General features: G+C 37.5%; 1 protein-coding gene across 2 annotated transcripts in view; it reads right to left on the reverse strand.

The window, feature by feature from the left end:
* Nucleotides 1-3,648: 3,648 nt before the first annotated feature.
* The window catches only part of ANGPT1 (angiopoietin 1), a 258,402-nt gene continuing 242,261 nt past the window's right edge, over nucleotides 3,649-19,789 (reverse strand). For both annotated transcript variants that reach the window (XM_067290417.1, XM_067290416.1), the window contains 2 exons: nucleotides 16,599-16,729; nucleotides 3,649-5,830 (listed from right to left, as the gene is read on the reverse strand). In XM_067290417.1, the coding sequence (XP_067146518.1) occupies nucleotides 5,670-5,830; nucleotides 16,599-16,729 (292 nt within the window). In that variant the 3' untranslated portion in view covers nucleotides 3,649-5,669. The remainder of the gene's footprint in view (nucleotides 5,831-16,598; nucleotides 16,730-19,789) is intronic.

A 19,789-nucleotide genomic window follows, 5' to 3' on the forward strand; every position in this document is an offset into this window, starting at 1 on the left:
AGAGAAATAATTACATACATCGTAAAGAAAGATTTTACTCCCAGAGGCAGATAAAGACACCCTATAGCTTTGCAAGATCTGTCCTCTGTATAGACATTATCATTCATGTTTCTCAGACAGGTAAATCTGCATCTCACACTGCAACCTAAACATATTTGGCAGCAATCTTACCTATTTGAACTCTGAGGGAAGTTAGATTGCATAAAAATATAGGTTTTTGCCATCACACATACTACTACGAGTTTTTTAATGTTATTGTACCCTTCAGTATTATAATCCAAACAATAAAGGGTATATATTTCTGTGTTTTTCTTTCCTTTTCCTTCTTTTTTCTTCATTTCTGTATCCTGTGATATCTTTCCATCCCTCCTCCTTCTTTTTTTTGAACTATCTAGAATTAAATATTTTGCCTCTTTTTTCCTCTGTTTTATTTCAGGGGTTTTTTTTACATCCATTTTCCTACAGACTCTTCTGACTAATTTTTCTTCATTTTCCTCCTTGTCTGATGCTTTCATCTTTTTCATTTCTCCATATTCTTTTTGTCAGAGTGACTTCTTCCATTTACTGGCTTTGCCTTCAGCTTCTTAATCTTCTCCCTTTGCATTCTTAGCTGCATTATCCTGTAACAATCATTTTGTCAGTCTTCCCTAATTCTTTCTTACCTCTGTCAGCTCATCAAGAATCTCTGATCTTCCTTTTCCTTGCTTCAGAAATTTTTCCTCTGTTTCCTACTGGCCTGAAAAAGGCACCTATGAGTAACTTTCTCTTTGGGCTCTTATTAGCGCCTATACTAGAGGACAATCCTGGAAAAGCATTGGTTTTCTGTTTGTGTAGAAAGATATAATGGGATTCCGTGCATGCATATGTGTGTTGTGTGTTTCTCCCATCACATCCTTGTAGAGGAAATGAGTGTCAAGAAAAGGTTCCTTCCCAGAGGTTTGGAAGGGCCTGACCTTGCCGTCCCCATAAGTGATGTTGCACTGTTGTGAACACAAATGTCCGCAGGCCTTTGGTCTTCAGCTGACTGTGGCACTTACCTTCCTGCAAATACTTTTAGACAGAAGGAGGCAAGCACTACCAGCAGTTTAAAAGGAGGCATAGGTGACACTATTAAAGTAAGGGTAAGGTGAGGAATGTAACAAGAGAAAGAAAATACATGCTAACACTTTGAGGGTCATGACTTTCTTTACCCAAGCACAAGGATGGTGTCTCTGTCTTCATGTATTTTTATACACAAGCACTTTTTTTTTTTTTTAATATTTACAGTATACATCTATTCCTTCATGGAGCTCACTGGTTCAGAAAACTCTACAGCCTGTTACTATGAAGAATAAGGTCTGGTCCCCACAGAATAGAAAATTTAACCAGTGAAAGAATAAGGGCTCTAATTTTGTAGGGTTTATGTGGATATGAGTGTTATTCCATTACCAGTCTTTGAAACTCACTCGACACAAAACAGTATTTTTCTAAATGAACCTCTCTGTCTCTGAAGGCTTTGTTATGGAACTATCTTGCCATAAACATGAGCAGCATGTCTTCTCAGAAATCCTTACTGAATTGCTCCCTGAAGCTTCTGACTTAAAAATGTGCAAGAATTAAAAATAAAACGCAACCAAAAAGCACACAAAATAAACAACATCTCATATGGGGAGCCAGGAAGAGAGGGGTTCAGACACTCCTGCAGGAGAAGGGAGCGCCTGTGTCGTGGGCGTGGCACAGGAAGATACAGAGCTGCTATGTCTCTCCATTAATCCCTTCCCGTTGAACTCTATCAGTCCATCTTTCCCCTCTCTTCTTCACAGCCTCTATATCCCTGTCTTCTCTCTTTTTCTGCTTCTTCCATACTCTAGCCCTTAACCCCCCTCTGCCCCTTCCTGCAGGCATTTTGCACTTGTCATTTATTTCATTCTTGGTGCCTTCTGGATTTTTGTTGTACTGTGATTACGGTTCCTCTAAATAAAATTCGAAAGAAAAAAATCATTTTGATAGGCAGATTGTGGTAAGCATTCTTCAGGCATACGTCTATATGTGTATGAACACCACAGTGAGATTCAGGCAATGCTAGCAGCATCAGCTGCATTCTGTGGCTACTGCCTGCCCCCTTGAGCTATTCGGCTTATGTAAAAACTGGTAGGTAGGAATGCCTTCTGGCACAACTTTTGGCAGTACAACCTGGTTGTAAATTAAGCTTGATCCTAAGTAGAGAGTTGAGCTCTGTTGTGATTATTGTTTCAATTTTGTTGTTTCCAGGAGAAGCAAGTGCTGTGCCTATCTCAAATGAGATTGAGGCTTGTCAGAGCTGTGGTTTGAGCTCCAGCTCTTCAGAGAAAAGGTTATTATAGCTGGAAGGGTTTTTTAAGGAAATAAATCTTAGGAACCTGTTGTACAGATGGTTATAAATGTAGATGACTTACCTACTTAATAGATGAGTTACTGAATGCTAAAGCACTTAGAAATGTGTGTTTTTAAATTACATCTCCAGAAATGCATTTTAAAAAGCCTTAGAAAATATTAAAATATAAGGATCAATCTGCAATGAAAAACACATCTCCTGAATTGTCAAATTTCTGTGTATTCAAATTTTATAAAAGAAAAAATTGTTCTGTGAAGGATAAACAGTGAATTTCCTATTACCGTTGACAGATTGAAGGCAGTTTTTGTTTTTTAAAGTGTTTTTTTTTTACTAACTTTCAAAGCATATGTAATTTTTATATAAAACAAATCCAGAACTAATTGTAACTCTTCTGTTCATATAGTACACACCACATGTTCAATTTAGAGAGGAAAACATGCTTTTATGGCTATATTTCCTCATAGTTTTTGTGTTGTTTTAAAAAGCCAGGTTGGTCTGAACGTATGCCATGAACAAGTCAAATTAAGCGAAAGTTCCTGAGAAAACGAGGATAAAATGACTACAAAGAGAAGTTAAAACTGATCCCTGTAGTGTTAAAAGCCATGCAAATGGAGCAAGAGGCATTTCTGGCTAAAAGAAGTGAGATCAGTGGAGATTTGCCACTGCCAGACAACATGGTTAAAGGGATGATTAAAAAACAACCAGTCATGAAGGCAAGAGAAACAGGCATCACACTCCAGTTTGTATCTTTGCCAGTGGAATTCAAGAAACCTTTTTTTTTAAAGATTGAAAGAGATTTGTATCATTTGGACTTAAAAGGAGAAGTATAGGCCCATGATTTTAATCAAGAAAATTGAATAAAAAAAGACTGAAATATGGATTTGAAAGGTTAGCATACTGATTTCTAGACAAACTCTAGCTAGATTCCCTTCCTAGGAATTGTCCAAATTTCTTAGAGAGGGAGATGTTGGCTTGTTAAATGTCAGCCTTTCACAGAGAGGCATGCTCAAAGCAAAGCAAACCATGGAGTCCTCATTTTATTTTAATGTTTTATTATAAAGGATAGGAAACCAAGTCCACATTTTTTTCAAACCCAGATAAATAAACAGCGAATATCATGTGTTGCTTTTTAATGTGTCTTGCTTTTTGCAATAGGATCTGCAAAAATGGCATTCCTAATTCACAGACCTGCAAAAAATACATCTTTCGAGACACAAACCACAGTTTTTGCACATAAATGAAGACTGTATCAAAAAATTGCTGGAAACTGAGACAACACAGCTCTGTGAAGAAACTGCTGAGCACAAAATAGTTTGGTAGTTTATTCAGCAGAAAACAACAAATTAACCCTTAGGCAGGATTATTTCAAATATATATAAAAATATATACAAATACATAAAAACAAAGATCTTCCCACTTACAAACAAACATCAAGTTGAAACAAAAACAGAGAGCCCTCTGGTGCTTTGTGATCTTTAAGAAAGGATGTTTAAAAAAGATACAAGCTTTTTTTTTTCTTTTTAGTAGAAATAAACTGGTAGAGAAAAAAAACGGTTATTCTAATACCATAATCCTTTAAAATGGAATCAGATCTTTGCTGATTTTAAGAACAGATTAATGAACGAAACAAATCAACAAACAGACAAGCAAGAAACCCCACCACATTCAGATTTTGTGCGTGATCTTGGTCCCATTTTAATCAATGAGAATGTTACTTTTGATTTCAGTGGGAGCAGGGTCAAGCTTTTCCTTTTTTTCTAAAGCAGAAGCTGAGTGAGTGCAAGCCACTTTCCCAAAGGGACTTTGCTCATATGATTAAACCATGAGACTGTAAATGGAAAGAGTCATCCCTGTAACCTCATGGGCCACCCACCTATTTTGTTGCTTATTATTACAGGCACTTTATCCTTTTTAATAACTGGATTGTGCATCTTGCCTCACACATATGCAGCATTTTTTAATATAACAGTTACTTGTTATTACAGTAGAAACCTGTAAGCACTCTTCCAGAGCTCATTTAATATTTATATCCTTTTGAGTTTTCGCATTTATTTGTATTCAGTAGGGTCAGGGCTGCATGTACAAATTAAATGATCATTAAAGAAGATATAAACATGCTATTTACAGTTCATAAATCTTTATTTTCTATGCAGTTGTGTTGAGTATCTTTATAGTTGTAGCCTAAGCACTGTGTAGAACTGGCATGCGTCTGATATTCACAAAAATGAGATAATATAGTGAAGAAATGAAGATTTAATAAAAAAGCAAAATAATTAATGATAAATTGCACACATGCAAAGGTATTGTAAAATGAATCCATCAACTTAAAATATGTATTTAGGCTATTCCTATATACCCTAACAGTTTGCTTTACTGGAAAGAAAAACTGATGAACTGATGAACTGATGTACTTTTGATGGAAATATTCCATGCAAAATCCTATATTTTCTTTAGGATAATATTTCACATTCTTTAAACCTTCCATCAATTTTCCTATGTGACATTTAGACTGCCTTTAATGAAAAAAGTGGTGGTGGGGGGGGGAACCCTGAAACACAGCTACTTTTGTTATCACACTATAAATCCTAGCTCAGGGATTATGCCAAGTATCTAATTTACCTATACAGAGCAACTGAAGAATTTCAGTTTATTACCCTTATCATTCTTCATACATTTCACTCAGTTTTTTTATGAGAAACATGTCTTCAGCGGATTTAATGAAAAATAAGATTAGCATAGATTATTTGATTCTGGGATTAAAATAAATCCATCCACCCATTTAAAAGCAGATCATTTAAGGAACACAATGTCTGGAGTGGTCACCTTCGGTATTTAAGATTTAAGCTGAGCTTTAACACAGGTGTGTCTGTAATCCTGTTTTGTGAGTATAATGCCATTTCACTGTTGAAAAACTTTCTCCTCAGTAGACTGTGGTTGATGCGCTTCTGTTCTTCAAATTCTGTTGTTGCTGCTGAATAATCTGGTATATTTTTGCATCTTTTACACAAAAAGAAAAGAGATCCACTGATAAGCACTAGATTCAGTCAGAAAAAACAGATCACAAAGATTTCCAGTTGTTCTTCTCTGGAAAATCATCGTAGCCACCTTCCTCTAAATCAAGCCTCCCCTTGTCACCAAGACACAGGGGGACTGGTGGGGAGCTTTTGCACACTATGAAGTGATAATGAAGCAACGTTGCATCTGTCCTACTTGTTGCTTTCAAGGAGCCCTTCACCTTTTACCTTCAGATTATTATAGAAGTTCTTCAGAGGGCAGTCGCCTTGTGTTTCGTTCTTGTAGCTACTGCTGGATGCATTTAAAAGTCTAAGGGCCGAATCATCATGGTTGTGGACCGCAAGGAATAACTGGGGCCTTTGAAGTAGTGCCACTTGATGCCGTTCAGCTTTCCATGGTTCTGCCCAGCCGTGTAGAACATACCGTTCAGGTTGGAGGGGCCACAGGCATCAAACCACCAGCCTGAAACAATTAAGAGCAAACAATTAAACTGCAAGTGAACTAGGCATTTTCATTTTGCTTTTCAGATTTAGCCGATTAGCAGCTTAATGGTATTCATAGGCTCATAAATACTCCTGGTGTGGCACGGGTTTGCTTTCATATTTTCCTTTTTTGCTTTTCTGTGCCATTCTGTGGCTAGCTGTGCTGGAGAATATGCAGATATATTTCCAGATTTGGAAAAGTATTTAAGTCCTACTGTTTGTATACACAGTATGTGAAGCAAGAAAAGGAACAATAAAGATAAATATACTATTTTGCATGTTTATGTAGTATTTTACAGTTCACCCAGCTCATGTAAACATATCATAAAAAGGCTATCATTCATAATGCATTTGTATAATTTCACTTTGGTTTTTTAAAGCATAAGCATGATTTAAAATTATTTGTTGGCATTTTTCTGTTTCTTTAACTGTGATTGTTCAATTGCTCAGATTGTTTTTGCTCTCAGATTAGACATTCTTAGCAAGCATAGGTTGTGAATATGGTTGTGCTGAGCTGTTACAGTAATTACAGTTGTGCTGAGCTGTTATAGGCATTACAGTATTAGATTAGAGTAGTATTCAGAATGGTGTGCAAGGAAATAGTCTGTCTTTAAGACTTCCAATAAATTTATGAACAAGGTTCAGCAAAGGAGTGGAGAAGTGGAGAAGACAAGGACAACACTGCGGGACACTAATGGTTAGGTAGAATACCTATGTGCACAGCTAGATGGTTTAGATAGGTGCCGGTGAGTGCATGTGTTTATATGACAGTTTTGCCAGCTTCATCCAAGGACCAGAGGATGTATTCATTGCATGCGCAGTTTGGCCCAGGACATTAACATTCAGTCCTTAACCTTCTTACCATTTTCAGTGTGAAAACCTAGGTTCCATCTTGACCCTCCTAATCTAGGCCTTGAAATGTGCCAGCATCTCAGATCCATTTGGGATTTGTTCACTTCTCTGCACAGCATATGTGCAAATTCTCACCTGCCACTTAGAGAATTGGCAAATGCCCACCCAAGGTTTAAAAAGATTAAGTGTCTGTAGGCAAATTATTTACATGTCAAAAGGCAGCAGAAAATTACTAGTAATGCTGCTATCATGGGCTATGAAAATGTAAAAATTAATTAAAAAATAAAAGAAAAAGATTAACATTAAAAATTTTACTGACTGGTATTGAAGGTAGGCTTAAAAGGTTGGTAATTGTCTTTTTTGCCCCCTCACCCCACCCACTTTTTCCCAGCAAGAAGCAGCTACCTATTCATCAAACCTTTGACTTCAGGTGGAGTCTCACATATACCTCATTCTATTGGAAAGACAGGGCAAGAAATTTCTTCCCCAGCTGTTTGTGTGTCTGGTTCACTGCTTCCCCAGCTGCGTTATAAGACTATTCTGAAAAGTGGGGTGACACAGATTAAGAAAAAAAAGTGCTTTTTGAGGGCAAACCAGTGATCTGGTTTACAGCATGACTCCATGAACAGTTGTGTTGGCATGACTGGAGGATCAGTAAACTGAGAAGTTAGGATAAAGAAAAGTGCAACAGCTCAGGAACTTTCCAACCCAAGTTTTCTGTCAAAGAAAATGCATGTAGAGCCATACCCTCACCTTTTGTGAGTTCTCTGTTAATATAGCACTGGAAAAAAAAAACCAGAAATATTTATCAAGTACTTGTGGATATTACCAACAATGACAGAGGTTTTGCTACTGCTTGTATGACTGAATGAAGAAAATTCAGACTTGCTATAAGCACAGCTGTGGTTGCAAACTGTACTTTAAAAAAGTCATCTCACCTTACTTTAGACTTCTGCAGTGAAGATATGTAAATCACCCTACATTCTCTTTTTAACCAATGAAGAAAATGAAGCCAGTGGAGAAGAAGACAGTGTGATTCCTCAGATCTATTTTGGATAACTGCTTTAGGATGAGATTAATCAATAAACTCTCTTGATTGCATCCCCAAGATCTCCAATAATAAAGGGACGCTTAAGTGGTTAACTATGATGTAGGCTCTATGTATGCTCAGCAATTCCCACTCAAACTATGTATTAGTCAGAATGGCAGAGTCTTGGGTTCTGTTTGGACACTTTTGTAGTATGAATATGCTCTCAGGCCTCCTAAAGTCATGAAGTTATAGGAAAAAAAAAAAAGGCTTGAAACTTTTTCTTAAGGTGAATTTTAGATTGTCATGAGAGTTACAGTTTTAAAGACAATTCCAAATAACGTGAAATTTGGCAACCATGGGATTACAGAACATAAACTGACAAAGATGAACTGGGTGACATGCTGACTCCGCTGAAGTCAGTGGGAGTGTTGCGGTGTATCCTGATGAGAATAGAATTTTACTCTGCAAGACCTTACAGGATATCTACGTAACATAACAGAAAGTGCTTAGTTCAGACTGAGGAAGGTGGAATGAATCCCCGGACTGAAAAATGCTAATATTTCCCAATGCCAAAAATACATGAGCCTTGGTGGCTAGAGGTTCTATTTGTCAGAAAGATTTCTGCAGTTTTTTCTTCCTTGTAAGAGATACAGGCTTTGGGAACCTTTATTGCAGCTCTTATGAATCTTTCTGTCTAATACAGTTGTACTGAACACTGTCTCAATGCTTTCGTAACTGAAGGGAAATAAAGTTATAAAGATCAGATCGTGGCTTTTTCTTTTTGCAGCTAATTCCCACTTTCTTTAAAAGAGTGATTTCAGACTGCATGTCACAGCACCATAACCTGCACAGGATCCCCTGCAAACCTTTTTCAAGCACCATCACAAATAACATTCCTACAGCAAGTGGCTACTGAACTCTGTAGGCTTCAATGGACTGAAATGAAGAATTTTAGTTTTCAGTGTTTCCCAAGCTGACCTGTGGAAATGGAATTAAACTGTGAGAGGCTTCTCTTGAATAGTGTGCGCTGCCTTGATGAACCCTCCAATTTCATCAGATTCAGTGGTCAGCTTTATCTATAATGAATCCATACTGTGAGGGTATTTTAAACTTCTTGATCTGCCTTTAACAGTGATTAGCATACAGATTCAGTGCTTACTCTGTTCTTTGAATTCAGGCCTATGTAATTTATGGTTTTTGTCTTGTAAGGTAATTTCTTAGATTTTGGATAATACTTAGTGGGCTTTTTTCAGAAGTAACACTTCATAATGAACTCTTGAGTGAAGGATTTATGCCAGATATATTCTGGCAAACTTCTATACTGATACAATTGACCTCTCTTTGATTACAATGTTATACCTAAGGGGGTAATAACCAAAGAAAGAGAAAGCTGTACAGCTGATGTTTTACTGTAACCAAAGTAAAATCTTGTAGAAACCTCAGACAAAGTCAAACAGAGAAAATCTAATCCTCATTTTTCAAAGCTGGAACAGAGATGCAGCTGGGTTCTGTTTACGGTGTCGGGACAAAGACATGGCAAGCTGCACTAGTTACCATTTCATCTTAAAGGAACAGCAATAGATGTGTAATGGGGCTTTTTGGGGAGAATGTTTTCAGCAGTGCCCTATAAAATCTATGTCAAAAGTGGTAGAAGTCAAAAAATGACATCAAATTTTTTTTAATCTTTTGTGAGGAACTACTCAAAACTCTCATCAAATATTCCTTCTTTTAAAATATGTTTTATTGAGCATCTTTTAATATACTATATATTTCTTGTTAGCAAGAATGCATGATTTTTTAAAGATGTTTTCTATTATTACATTATAACTTTGGGTTTACTTGCCCTCTTTTTTCTTTCTTTTTTTAATGTGATTTTTTTCTCCATCCCCCGCTGCAATCCTCTAAAAGCTGTTCATTCACCCAAAGGGCCTCAGATCATCACAAGACTGCCTGCTGCATTCTCAACACCAAAGTCAACATCTTTGAATGGATGCAAAGGAAACGTTTTTTCACAAACAGGATTTTTAAGACTCCTTGTATGTTTAGGGAAAAGAGGAATAGAAACAGTGACTTTCTGGGTAGCTGTGAGGAAATGGGGAAACGTAGGACCGAGGTCTCCTGCAGCAGAGAATACCTGCAACAGAGGTCAGCACCAGAAACACCAGATAAAGAAACTCCAGATCTGTGGGCCAGTCTGACCAGAGGAAGGGCTCCCCATAGCTAAAGGCTGGCTTATTCCCTGAAGCTCACGGGATTTTCTTCCCTTGAAGAATCTTACTTGTTTTTTACTACAAGGTATTGGCTTTCCCACATAAGCATCAAATTCTCTCTGAATAACAGTAAGCTTTTAGCCTCAGTCACAACTTTTGGCAATGATTTCCATGGGAACTTTGAATCATGAAGAATAGACATTAGGAGAAATAACAGTAGAAGCAAGTTTTGAAAGTGTCTAGTGAGGCAATAAAGAGGAGGCTTTCATGAGAAGGTTAAGAGAGTTTTTACTCAGAAACACAGGTAGTTTCTTTAAGTTTCTGTGATCAAGTTGTTAGTTGCTTATTTGAACTGAGGGAGCCTTACGATCTTTTGAGGTTAGCTCACCTCTAATAATTTGTTTGTATACCACAAGCAGTGCTACCATTTCTGTTTGTAATAAAAATACTTTGGTCATAAAACGTACTGTCCAAACAAAAAATAATTTAGATAATGCATTGCTAAGTTGTTTGAAAGTTTCAGCTATACAAATAAACATGAATCCCCACTATAGACAGCTGGTCTTCTGAAGCCATAAAAACACACTCACGCTGTGTGGACTCCTATGTTTTGCTCTTTAATTACTGTTGCTATTACCCCTGAAAAGCTATTAAATTGATGCCAGCTCTTTTCATTAGATAAGTGCATTTTGAATACTTCAGTCACCTTCAGCCACCTATAACCAGACAGTTCATCTCCACAGAACTGCTTTTTCTATGTCTTTGGCTGAATATGAATGTGTAGTGAGACCATTTCTACAAATTCTTGTAAAAAAAAGCAACCAATAAGTACTGGTATTACAAGAAAAAACTGGCTATCTTTTATAATAGTTTTCTAGAGTCAGAAGTGTAATTTTATATGGGAGACACTTCATTGTCAAAAACAACATAGAAAAGGCTTTTGTATGCCAAAGCTAACAACTTTCCATTTTTTGTACGTTATATAAATTCAGGCCTAGTACATGTATATAGGCAAACATTTGAAGGTTGAGCCTCATTTCAAACTATAAGTAATTTTTTTTGTTAGTAACCTGGTGCTCATCACTGTAAATCTAGAGTGCATTAAGGGTTTACCTCTCCTGGCTCTGATGAGAGGCTCTTAGTTGCCTTTCACAAACTAAGGGAAAAGCTGTCTAAACTATGTGCCGTTGGTGATAGACCCTTTCTTTACACAACTGTCTCTCTTCTGCCTCCTGAGTTCTCTGATTGCCTCCAGATACAAAAAGATCAATATGATCTGCTCAATAAGACCCAAAGTATGTTTGAGCAGTAGATTTGTACAGCTTTATGGAATAAATGGATCTTATACAAAGTCAGTATCTATTTCTAGCCCTCTGGGTTTGTTCATAAAGTTTAATGTATTTGGCAGCAAAGCAGTTAAATAAGAACAATTTCTACCACAAAAATATTGAAATAGTCTTTTCATCATTTGTAGCAATTTCTTTTATGAAAGATACAAACGTTTCTGACATTATGTACTTTAAAGCAGTTAGCTGGCAATACTTAGGCTCTACTTGGCTCTGCACTGATAATTTCTCAGCTAGAAGACTGGGTCCAGTTTTGGATGACACCTCAAGTGATATGTGGAGCAACTGGACAGAGTCCAGAAGAGCAAAAGTAAGAGGAAGGATTTAGGGTTGCTTAGTCCAGAAATCAAAAGACAGAAGGGGTCATGCCAATAGTCTCAAATTTATAAAAAACTGCTGAAAAGAGCAGATTTTCAAAGGAATTCAGCGAATGATCTATTCTTTCCAATAATGGAGGATAGACGAGATGGAACAAACTTGGTAGATTTAGTTTAGATATCAAGGAAAGCTTTCCTATACTAAGTGTAGCTTAGCTTGTAATAGATTGTACTGAGAAACTGAAGAACTCTATCATTAGAAATCCTTAAAATGAAAGAAAGACAGGAATAAATAGGTAGAGAAGAACTTCTACCAGAGAGGGACTAAATTACCTCTGCAGATCTTTTCGAGGCCTATTTTCTGTGACTCATTCAAGTATTGGATTGACCAGACTATCACTTAGCAGTTTATATTCTGAAGATTAAATCAGAATTTAGCTGTCAGGATATAAAATGAGAAGGCATTAGCTTTCCATATCAACTGGATAACATAGTCCTTTCTAAAAAAATAATAAATCAAGTGGTAAAAATAACATGGAACTTGCACACTGGTGACCATGATCTGACTCTTCTAAATGTATTAATAGACTGATTGTTAAATCAGTCATGGCTTAGTGTTCTCCTAATACTTTATTACTATTGTCCATACTTAAGCCTTATAAACATGGCTTAATCATATAATCATCATAGTGATGATTTTGTTAAAATGCTTAGTAATCATGTGTCTAATGAAATATTTCTAATACTTCTATGATAAATCTAATCATATACCAATTACTTCTTATCTACATGGTGGTTATATTTTTCTGCCTACAAAATGATAGGCAATATAAATGATACTCCATGAGTGGTGGTTTATATATAAGATCTTTATGAAAGCTACAAAATGCATAAAATCTAAAAACTGGTACTTCCATGCACAAGTGGACATATATCCAGGGGTTCAGGTTGGTTTCTTCTAAGTGCATTGAGGTTGCTACTTTCAAATTTTTTGTTTCAAACAAGATATAAGAGGAACTGTCTTCTTTCTGATTAGATAATGTATGGACAGACTTCTATATTCAGCCAGGAACTTCCCTCTAACTCAGGGCAAGAATCCTCATACTGCTCTTGACAGACATTCATAAAATTCACCGCTTTGAGAAAGAAGCAATGAAACAACAGGCAACATGTGCTCCACTGTTTAGGATTGTCATTGAGAAGTCTCTAACTTAATGGAAGAGAAATGCATTGAGGCTTACTAAATACATGGAAACCTTCTCTGGCTCAGGAAGCTCCTGAGATGCAAATGACTGAGCCAGGGAGGATCCTCTAGGAATGTCATAATTTTGCATAGTTCTTACACTCATCCCTAGGCATCTGCTATTGACCACTGTCAGAGACAGGAAACTGCAGCTGGATAGAATTCTGCTGTGATCCAATATGACTGCTTGAATCAAACAAAAAAAACTTATTTCAGTAATTCTATGCTGTTTCAACCCTAGCTAGACGTCTAGGAAGTCTCTCTGTCACTTTGTTGAGCTATTTCAGGGATCAGAAGTTTTGCAAAGTTCCCACATATCACCTGAGGCAAGGTAACCGCCCATGTAAACATCCTAACCTGTGGCAAATACAAAACAAAGCAAATTACCTTAGGAGTCTTTCATTGTGGCCAAGTTACAATGAATCACTTTGCAGTGACTGTAGACGATTGCACAAAAAACTACTGGAGCTCAGCTGACAGGTGGTATCTTTGCAGCATGCTCTAACTTGGTCTTCTGCCCAAGGATCTGCTCCAGAGACTTGAAGTGCTCTTCTATTGGAAGTCTGTCTGAAGGGCCTTGAATATCTCCTACTTGGTGCTTCTTTCTGATGACAATTTGTTACATTTTCTGTACTGTTTTGCAAAAAAAAGTGTATGTAGCTCACTGGAGCACTTTTCTAGAATATGTTTGAAATGATATAGTGTTACAACCTTTGTTCAGTTGACTGGCCTGAGATATTGCACCAGTGTCTGACAGCTATTTTCACAATATAAAAAAAGATACTATTTTGACAAATGTTACATGTAAATGAAGAAATTATTTGAATAAATGTGTTTTGTCTTCCTTTAGAGTAAACCAAGGTCACTGAAATGAAGTTTTCCAAGGCACAAAAGGCTGTTAAAGCATTCAACTATCATATAAAGTTAACAGGGGCTAAGAACCCAGCTCATGCATGTACTTTTGAAAGCCACTCCCTGGAACCAGTGTTAAGACAGAGTCAAGTAACATAGCATGGCTCTTAGAAGAACAAGAATCATGAAAAAAAACTGTTCTGTTTATGCTACTATAAATATTCTCACACAGAATAAAATATATATTGTATATATCTTATATATTAACTATATATATATATTACTCTGGGGAAGAAGGAGGAGAGAAAGGAGGGGGTGAAAAAATAATAGTTTTGATATAGACAAAAAAAAGTGACAGCTAATAAGATCATGGAGAGAAATGTGTGTTTTCCTTACATTTTTATTTTCAGCCTTGACTATAACCATATCACAGTCTTGTGCTTCAGTTTATCTCAGCCTTTATTCCTGACATAAATATATTCAGTTCACCTCATAGAGATAAGAGGATCACCCAAACTGTCAAGATAGCTAGAAACCTGCATGTAGATTTCATATCATTCTTCATTAAAATGCTGTCTGTGATGCTGCCAAAACTAACAGGCAGTCTGATGACAGTCTGTACAGTTAAGTACATATCTTTTGGAAAAGAAGAGGGGTTTTCCAGAACCTGTTATCACTGCCACTTTTCTTGATCAATCTTCTTCTGTGACACAAAAGTGAAATCTACTTACTGAATAAATGTTTTGGCATTTAATTAAATTTCTGATACTTCTCAAGGAATTAGAAAGTCTGCTTCATGGAGCAAAGTACAGTGGAGTGTTTGAGGAGAACTCTAGCAGGGAGACCTATCTGCATTTTTTAAAGAGTTTGCATGATTAAGGTCTTTCTCTTTTTGAAGAACAATAAATTACTCAGTATTGAACAGCTGCTTCAATCACCCATCCCCAAAGACTAATTGTATCTCCTGTGATTTGTTCTATTCCTGATTTGCTCACCCTTTGGTAATTCAGCCCTTTCCTCCTTATTCCCTTCATTGGTTACCAGTATATTCCAAAATGTGATTTTCCTGTTGATTTACAGGGCGGCTGCAGCAAAATATATGTGAACCTTGTGGAATGGTTGTTCAACAGCAGGCTGACCTTAGCAGGGCAATTGACCTGCCATGCAAGTCAGGACAGGCAAATAAACAAAACCCTCCTGCTCCCAGAATTAGCTGTCTGGGAGTAGAGGTGTTTCCAGGCAGCTCATGAATGATTCTGCATGTCAACACAGAGGCAACTCACATTTAGGAGTTCCTCTTGCTAGACTCTGACCTGCCTGGGAAGTAACACATACTAATTTAGCATTGTCTTTAATGGGAAAAGTCCCTAATTTTAGTTAAAATCAACTGTTATTTCTGATCCATTATCTGATCCAGAACTACCTAGTTTACTTCTTTTGTTACAGGAATGGGAAGGTATTTTCTGATGACCTGTCTGCTGGAAGAAGTTTTCCGTGTTGACTTTTAATAAGATATCATTAGAGGAAGTAAGAACAGTTTTAGAAATTGACTCCTTAAACACTCTTCCCAACTGAATAATTTTCAATCAGCAAAAGGAGAATGAGAATATAGGTTGGGCATTTGATACAAATTCCCTGTGATGGGAACCCATCTTCTGTCAGCAGATGATAGCCTTAGAGACTCATACACGCCTGAATGTGGCCTGAGTGGATCCAGCCAGAGTGCCAGTAACCACAAGTAATATCAGCTTAACAGTCTGATCCAAAATACTGAATAATTTATATGCTGTAGGATTTTTTCCAGGAAAGTTAGAAATCACTGTGGGAGATTCTGACAAGATCAGATGAGAAGAAAAGGGCCTTTCTTGCTCATTCAGTCTGTGAACCAAAGAATTACAGTGCAAGTATTTTTGGTTTAATGTGGTGTGCTATAGAGATGGAAATGAAGTTGCCCAGTTGGGAACTCAGTATAAGCACCATTTCTAAGAGAAGAGGTAGAGGTTTAGGTGTCTGTATGGAGAGATGCTCTTAGATATTCCTCCTTCACAGTGGGGGCAACAAATATCAGTCACATACACTTCACTTGCTGGCAGCCAGCTTGATTTTGTGCTTTAAACTGTCCCAGTATAACTTACTTCTCTGTTCTCCATCTCTGCTGACTCCCCTCTCTTTTCTTCTGCAATTCATCTCTGCTCAGAAAGGATATTGTTTTAAATGTTCCAGAATAGCTAAGTGTCACAATTTGAACAGGGGGGTTGCAATTCTAGTCTTTCATAGGTGAGAGAATTAGCCATTACATTAGCTAAGTTTATTACATTTATTAGCTATTTTATTACGTTGTAGAAGACAGATAGCTAAATCATTGTAATGATTTCAATAATAGCATAATCCTCCTAGGTGAAATGATAAAGCCATACAAAATCAGGTTCTGACAGGCCTCAGAATTTTGGTATTGCTTTTAATCTTTACCTTTTATTGTCTATTTTCCCACCTTCTTCTTTTTCCAGCTGATTTCTCTCTCACTTCTAATAAGGTTTTTTCCCCCTCCTTAATCTCTTAGTTTCTTCTCTCTTCTTTGCCTTTCTTGCTTCAACAATAACACTGACTTATTCTTTCCCTCTTGACATTGTCAGTTTGTTTGAATTGATTTGCAACAGCTTCAGTGCAGAAGTATACTGACTGCATCTATGAATCATCCCTTCCCTGCTGATCGGAATCTTGGAGTACTGGACTACCACAATATACATGAAAAAAAAAAAAAAAGAGTAGGAGTAATAATAATAAGAGGCACTTTCACACAGTACTTGCACATCATGAGTGCCACTTCACCCATAGTTGCTTTAGGAAAACAGAAAAGATTCCTGCCAACGTACCACATATTTTCAGAGCTGTACTCACCTCCAGTTAGCATGAGTGCACATTTACACATGCAGTTGTCGTTGTCAGCATCTTTAGTACTGAATTCAGCACCATGTAAGATAAGGCTACTCTGTTTTCCAGCAGTTCCACTGTGACCTTTTAAATAAAGCCTGAAACAGCAAGAGAAAACAATCAGTGTCACCAAAAGGAACCATAAAAGATCCAGGTCTCTTTCCACACAAGATTTGCCTTCTATGATGTACACACAGAAACCTCAGAAATGTCTTGGGTTTTGGTTCAACCTCCTTGTTGTTTCAGGTGTAGGATGAGGAAATTCAGGATGTTTCAACATATCTACATTAGGACATAGTCCCTGCCCCAAAACAGAACTGAGTACAAGGAGTTTACTCTGAAAAATGCGAAAGTGGAGGGAGTCAGAGACAGAAAAGAGAACAAGGAGAGGTGCCCAAAGATCTGGAAAACACTGATAGAATAATTGAGTATTTGAGTAGCTGGTGTCTCTGTTGTGGCACAGAAACATCACTCCCAGTTAATGGCAGCTGTGTTATTAATCCCTGGCCCCTAAAGAGTATTTCAAAGACTTTCAGAATTTTTAATTCCACCAGTTACAGCCAGAGCCAGCAACCCAGTTCAATTCCTTCCTCTGCCAAAGCTGTCCCTGAATGATGAATGGAGAATAACTTAGAGCTCAAGCCACAAAAGTCTTCACAGCTTGCAACACTAAATACCCCTTTGCTTAACGAGCCTTGTCAGCTAGCTGGAACCACAACCATGAGCTAGGAACCTGAGCCCAGATCCAACACGTTTCACAGGCTATGTGATGCTCAGTGCAGCAATGCCCCAGGCTAAGCACGCACGCTGCAAGGATGCTGACAGAGGCACCTCTGTTCCACCAGGGAACAATGGGGGAGCTGGGCACATCTGACCTGAATTCACAGTAACAGGCACACGCACAGGGAAGTGCTGAAGAGAACGCTGCACACAAAGTTTTCTTTTGCCTCTGCTCTCTGTCTGAGAGACAGACATCACTGGGAGACTGACACACAACCAAAACTACTTCCTGCTTATAGCTACCTAAATCAGATGTCTGAGCATGCTCATTCATATTTTTTCTTAAAACATTGCTGGAAGGGAAAGGTATCTATTGCCATAATAGCTCATATTCAGGAAGGATGAAACAAGATCTCAGTCTCTACTTGAGGGAGATGAAACCATAATGATCATGGCCCAGGGAGAAGCCCTAACCACTGGAACAAGAAAAGGGGGGAAGGAGCATCCACCACCTGACTCATTAAAGCTCTGCAGGAGAAATACAAGAGCCATCAGGCCAGCAGCAAAGAACATGATATGTAGTGGGATCGCCCACTCCACTGAAGAGAAGGTGAGAAACATCAGTTCTGCTTCTTCTAGGGTTATTGGAGAGGCAATAATACATCTCTTAAATATCTAAAGCAAAATTCATAAGGAGCAGAAGTAGGGCTTAAGTGTGCAAGACAGGAAAGGTGTCTCTTTCCTACTGGGATTAACATCTGGGAGTACTCTCCTAGAAAAAGTGCTCCCAGGCTTTTCCCACAAACACAGTGAACAAGGGGAGCAGTTATGAGTCATTACTTGCGGTTCCTGCCTCTTAGATAGCTGTTGTTTTTCATCCAGTGACTTGGGATGAATAAAAAAACAAATGACTTTACTGGAATATCATTCTTCCATTTTTTTTCCTTAGATACCTAGCTGCAAAGTGGTCAGAGTGTCCACAGCAGGAGTAGGGAAGCATCTCTAACTCAGTTTAGTCTACACATTAGTGGTTAGGATGAAGACTTTCTTCTGAGATGAGGAGGAGATTTCAATAAAACCCACTTCTCCCACAAAACTGTAGATTTGAAGCTTTCTTTGAGAGGAGGGGAAGGGATATACAGACACCATATGGCAGCTTTCCTTAATAAGTTCATGACTACTGATTTTGTAGTCTTGCACACATCTTTGGGTGGATGGAAGACACAAATGAAACCAATCTGATTAAAGTTGTCATGGAACCTAGTTGCAGAAAAGCCTATTCTGAGAATCCCAGTGAGGTTCAGTAGGAGAAGGATGCTGAGTTACTGAGCCCTATCAAGATGGGAAGGAACAGAAAGAGCCCTTGCACCTCTAGAGAGTGTGAGAATCACACTTGCAGACTGATTTAAACTTCACCAAATTTTCAATTAATTTCTGTCTCTTTAAAAAAGAAGACACCAGCTGATAAGCATGAAGATGTTAAAACAAAGGCACATTAAGAACTTGAAGAGAACTGTCAGGGCTATCTTTCCAAAGTAGTTACACCACATTCCTTCATTTGGTTTTAATGTTGCTTCTCACCTGATCTGAGCCTCATGATTAAATACCTTTTAATTTAATCCTTAGAGCAAATTTTATATGTAGACAAGTAGACACACAGACATAGACACACACACACACACACACACAAAAAAAAATCCTTGGATTAATTATAAATACTGTGAACAGCCAAATACCTTTGGATAGCATAGAAATGCTAAGGCAAAATGTAAGCCACATAATAAAAGTTCATCAAGATTCCTAAATACTTAGCAAGGAACAACCTAGGAACAGAAATCATAAATGTCAACATCTTATGCTATTGTCCAATTACAATGCCAGTTAGCCCATAATCACCATGTTACTCTGTCAAAGGATGCCTATGTTTTGCACAAGTTTACTCTAAGAAGTAGTTTTGCTCATGCTCATTTCTTTGTTCCATACAAAAGAAAGGCTGGAATTAATCCCATCTTCATTCATTGGACTTTTGCCTTGTTTTGCAAGCTGTGTCTAATTTTTTGCAGAACAAAATAAACTTCCCTGAGATTGTGTTGATAGAAAAATTACTTTGTCACATGATATCTACAATCTGATTTTACACTGCCATACAGCCTCACTATATCAGCAACACCAAAGCTCACAGAAGTCTCATAAAGTCAGTATAAAAAGCTGGTACTGTTTACTTAAATCAGGAAAGACAATGCTGGCCAGATCATTTTATTAACAATCAACACTATAAAACCCACTTAGTCCAATAAAAAAATATTCAGATACTGGAAGAAAACAATAAAGAAATGAGCAATACTTGCTTTGCAATATTTTCCCCAAAGGGGTAGGGCATTAGGATTATTTACAAGTTTATACTCTTTCACTGATATTTTATAAACATTCTACTCAGC

Source organism: Apteryx mantelli, chromosome 2 (assembly GCF_036417845.1).
Source record: "Apteryx mantelli isolate bAptMan1 chromosome 2, bAptMan1.hap1, whole genome shotgun sequence".
Classification (NCBI taxonomy): domain Eukaryota; kingdom Metazoa; phylum Chordata; class Aves; order Apterygiformes; family Apterygidae; genus Apteryx; species Apteryx mantelli.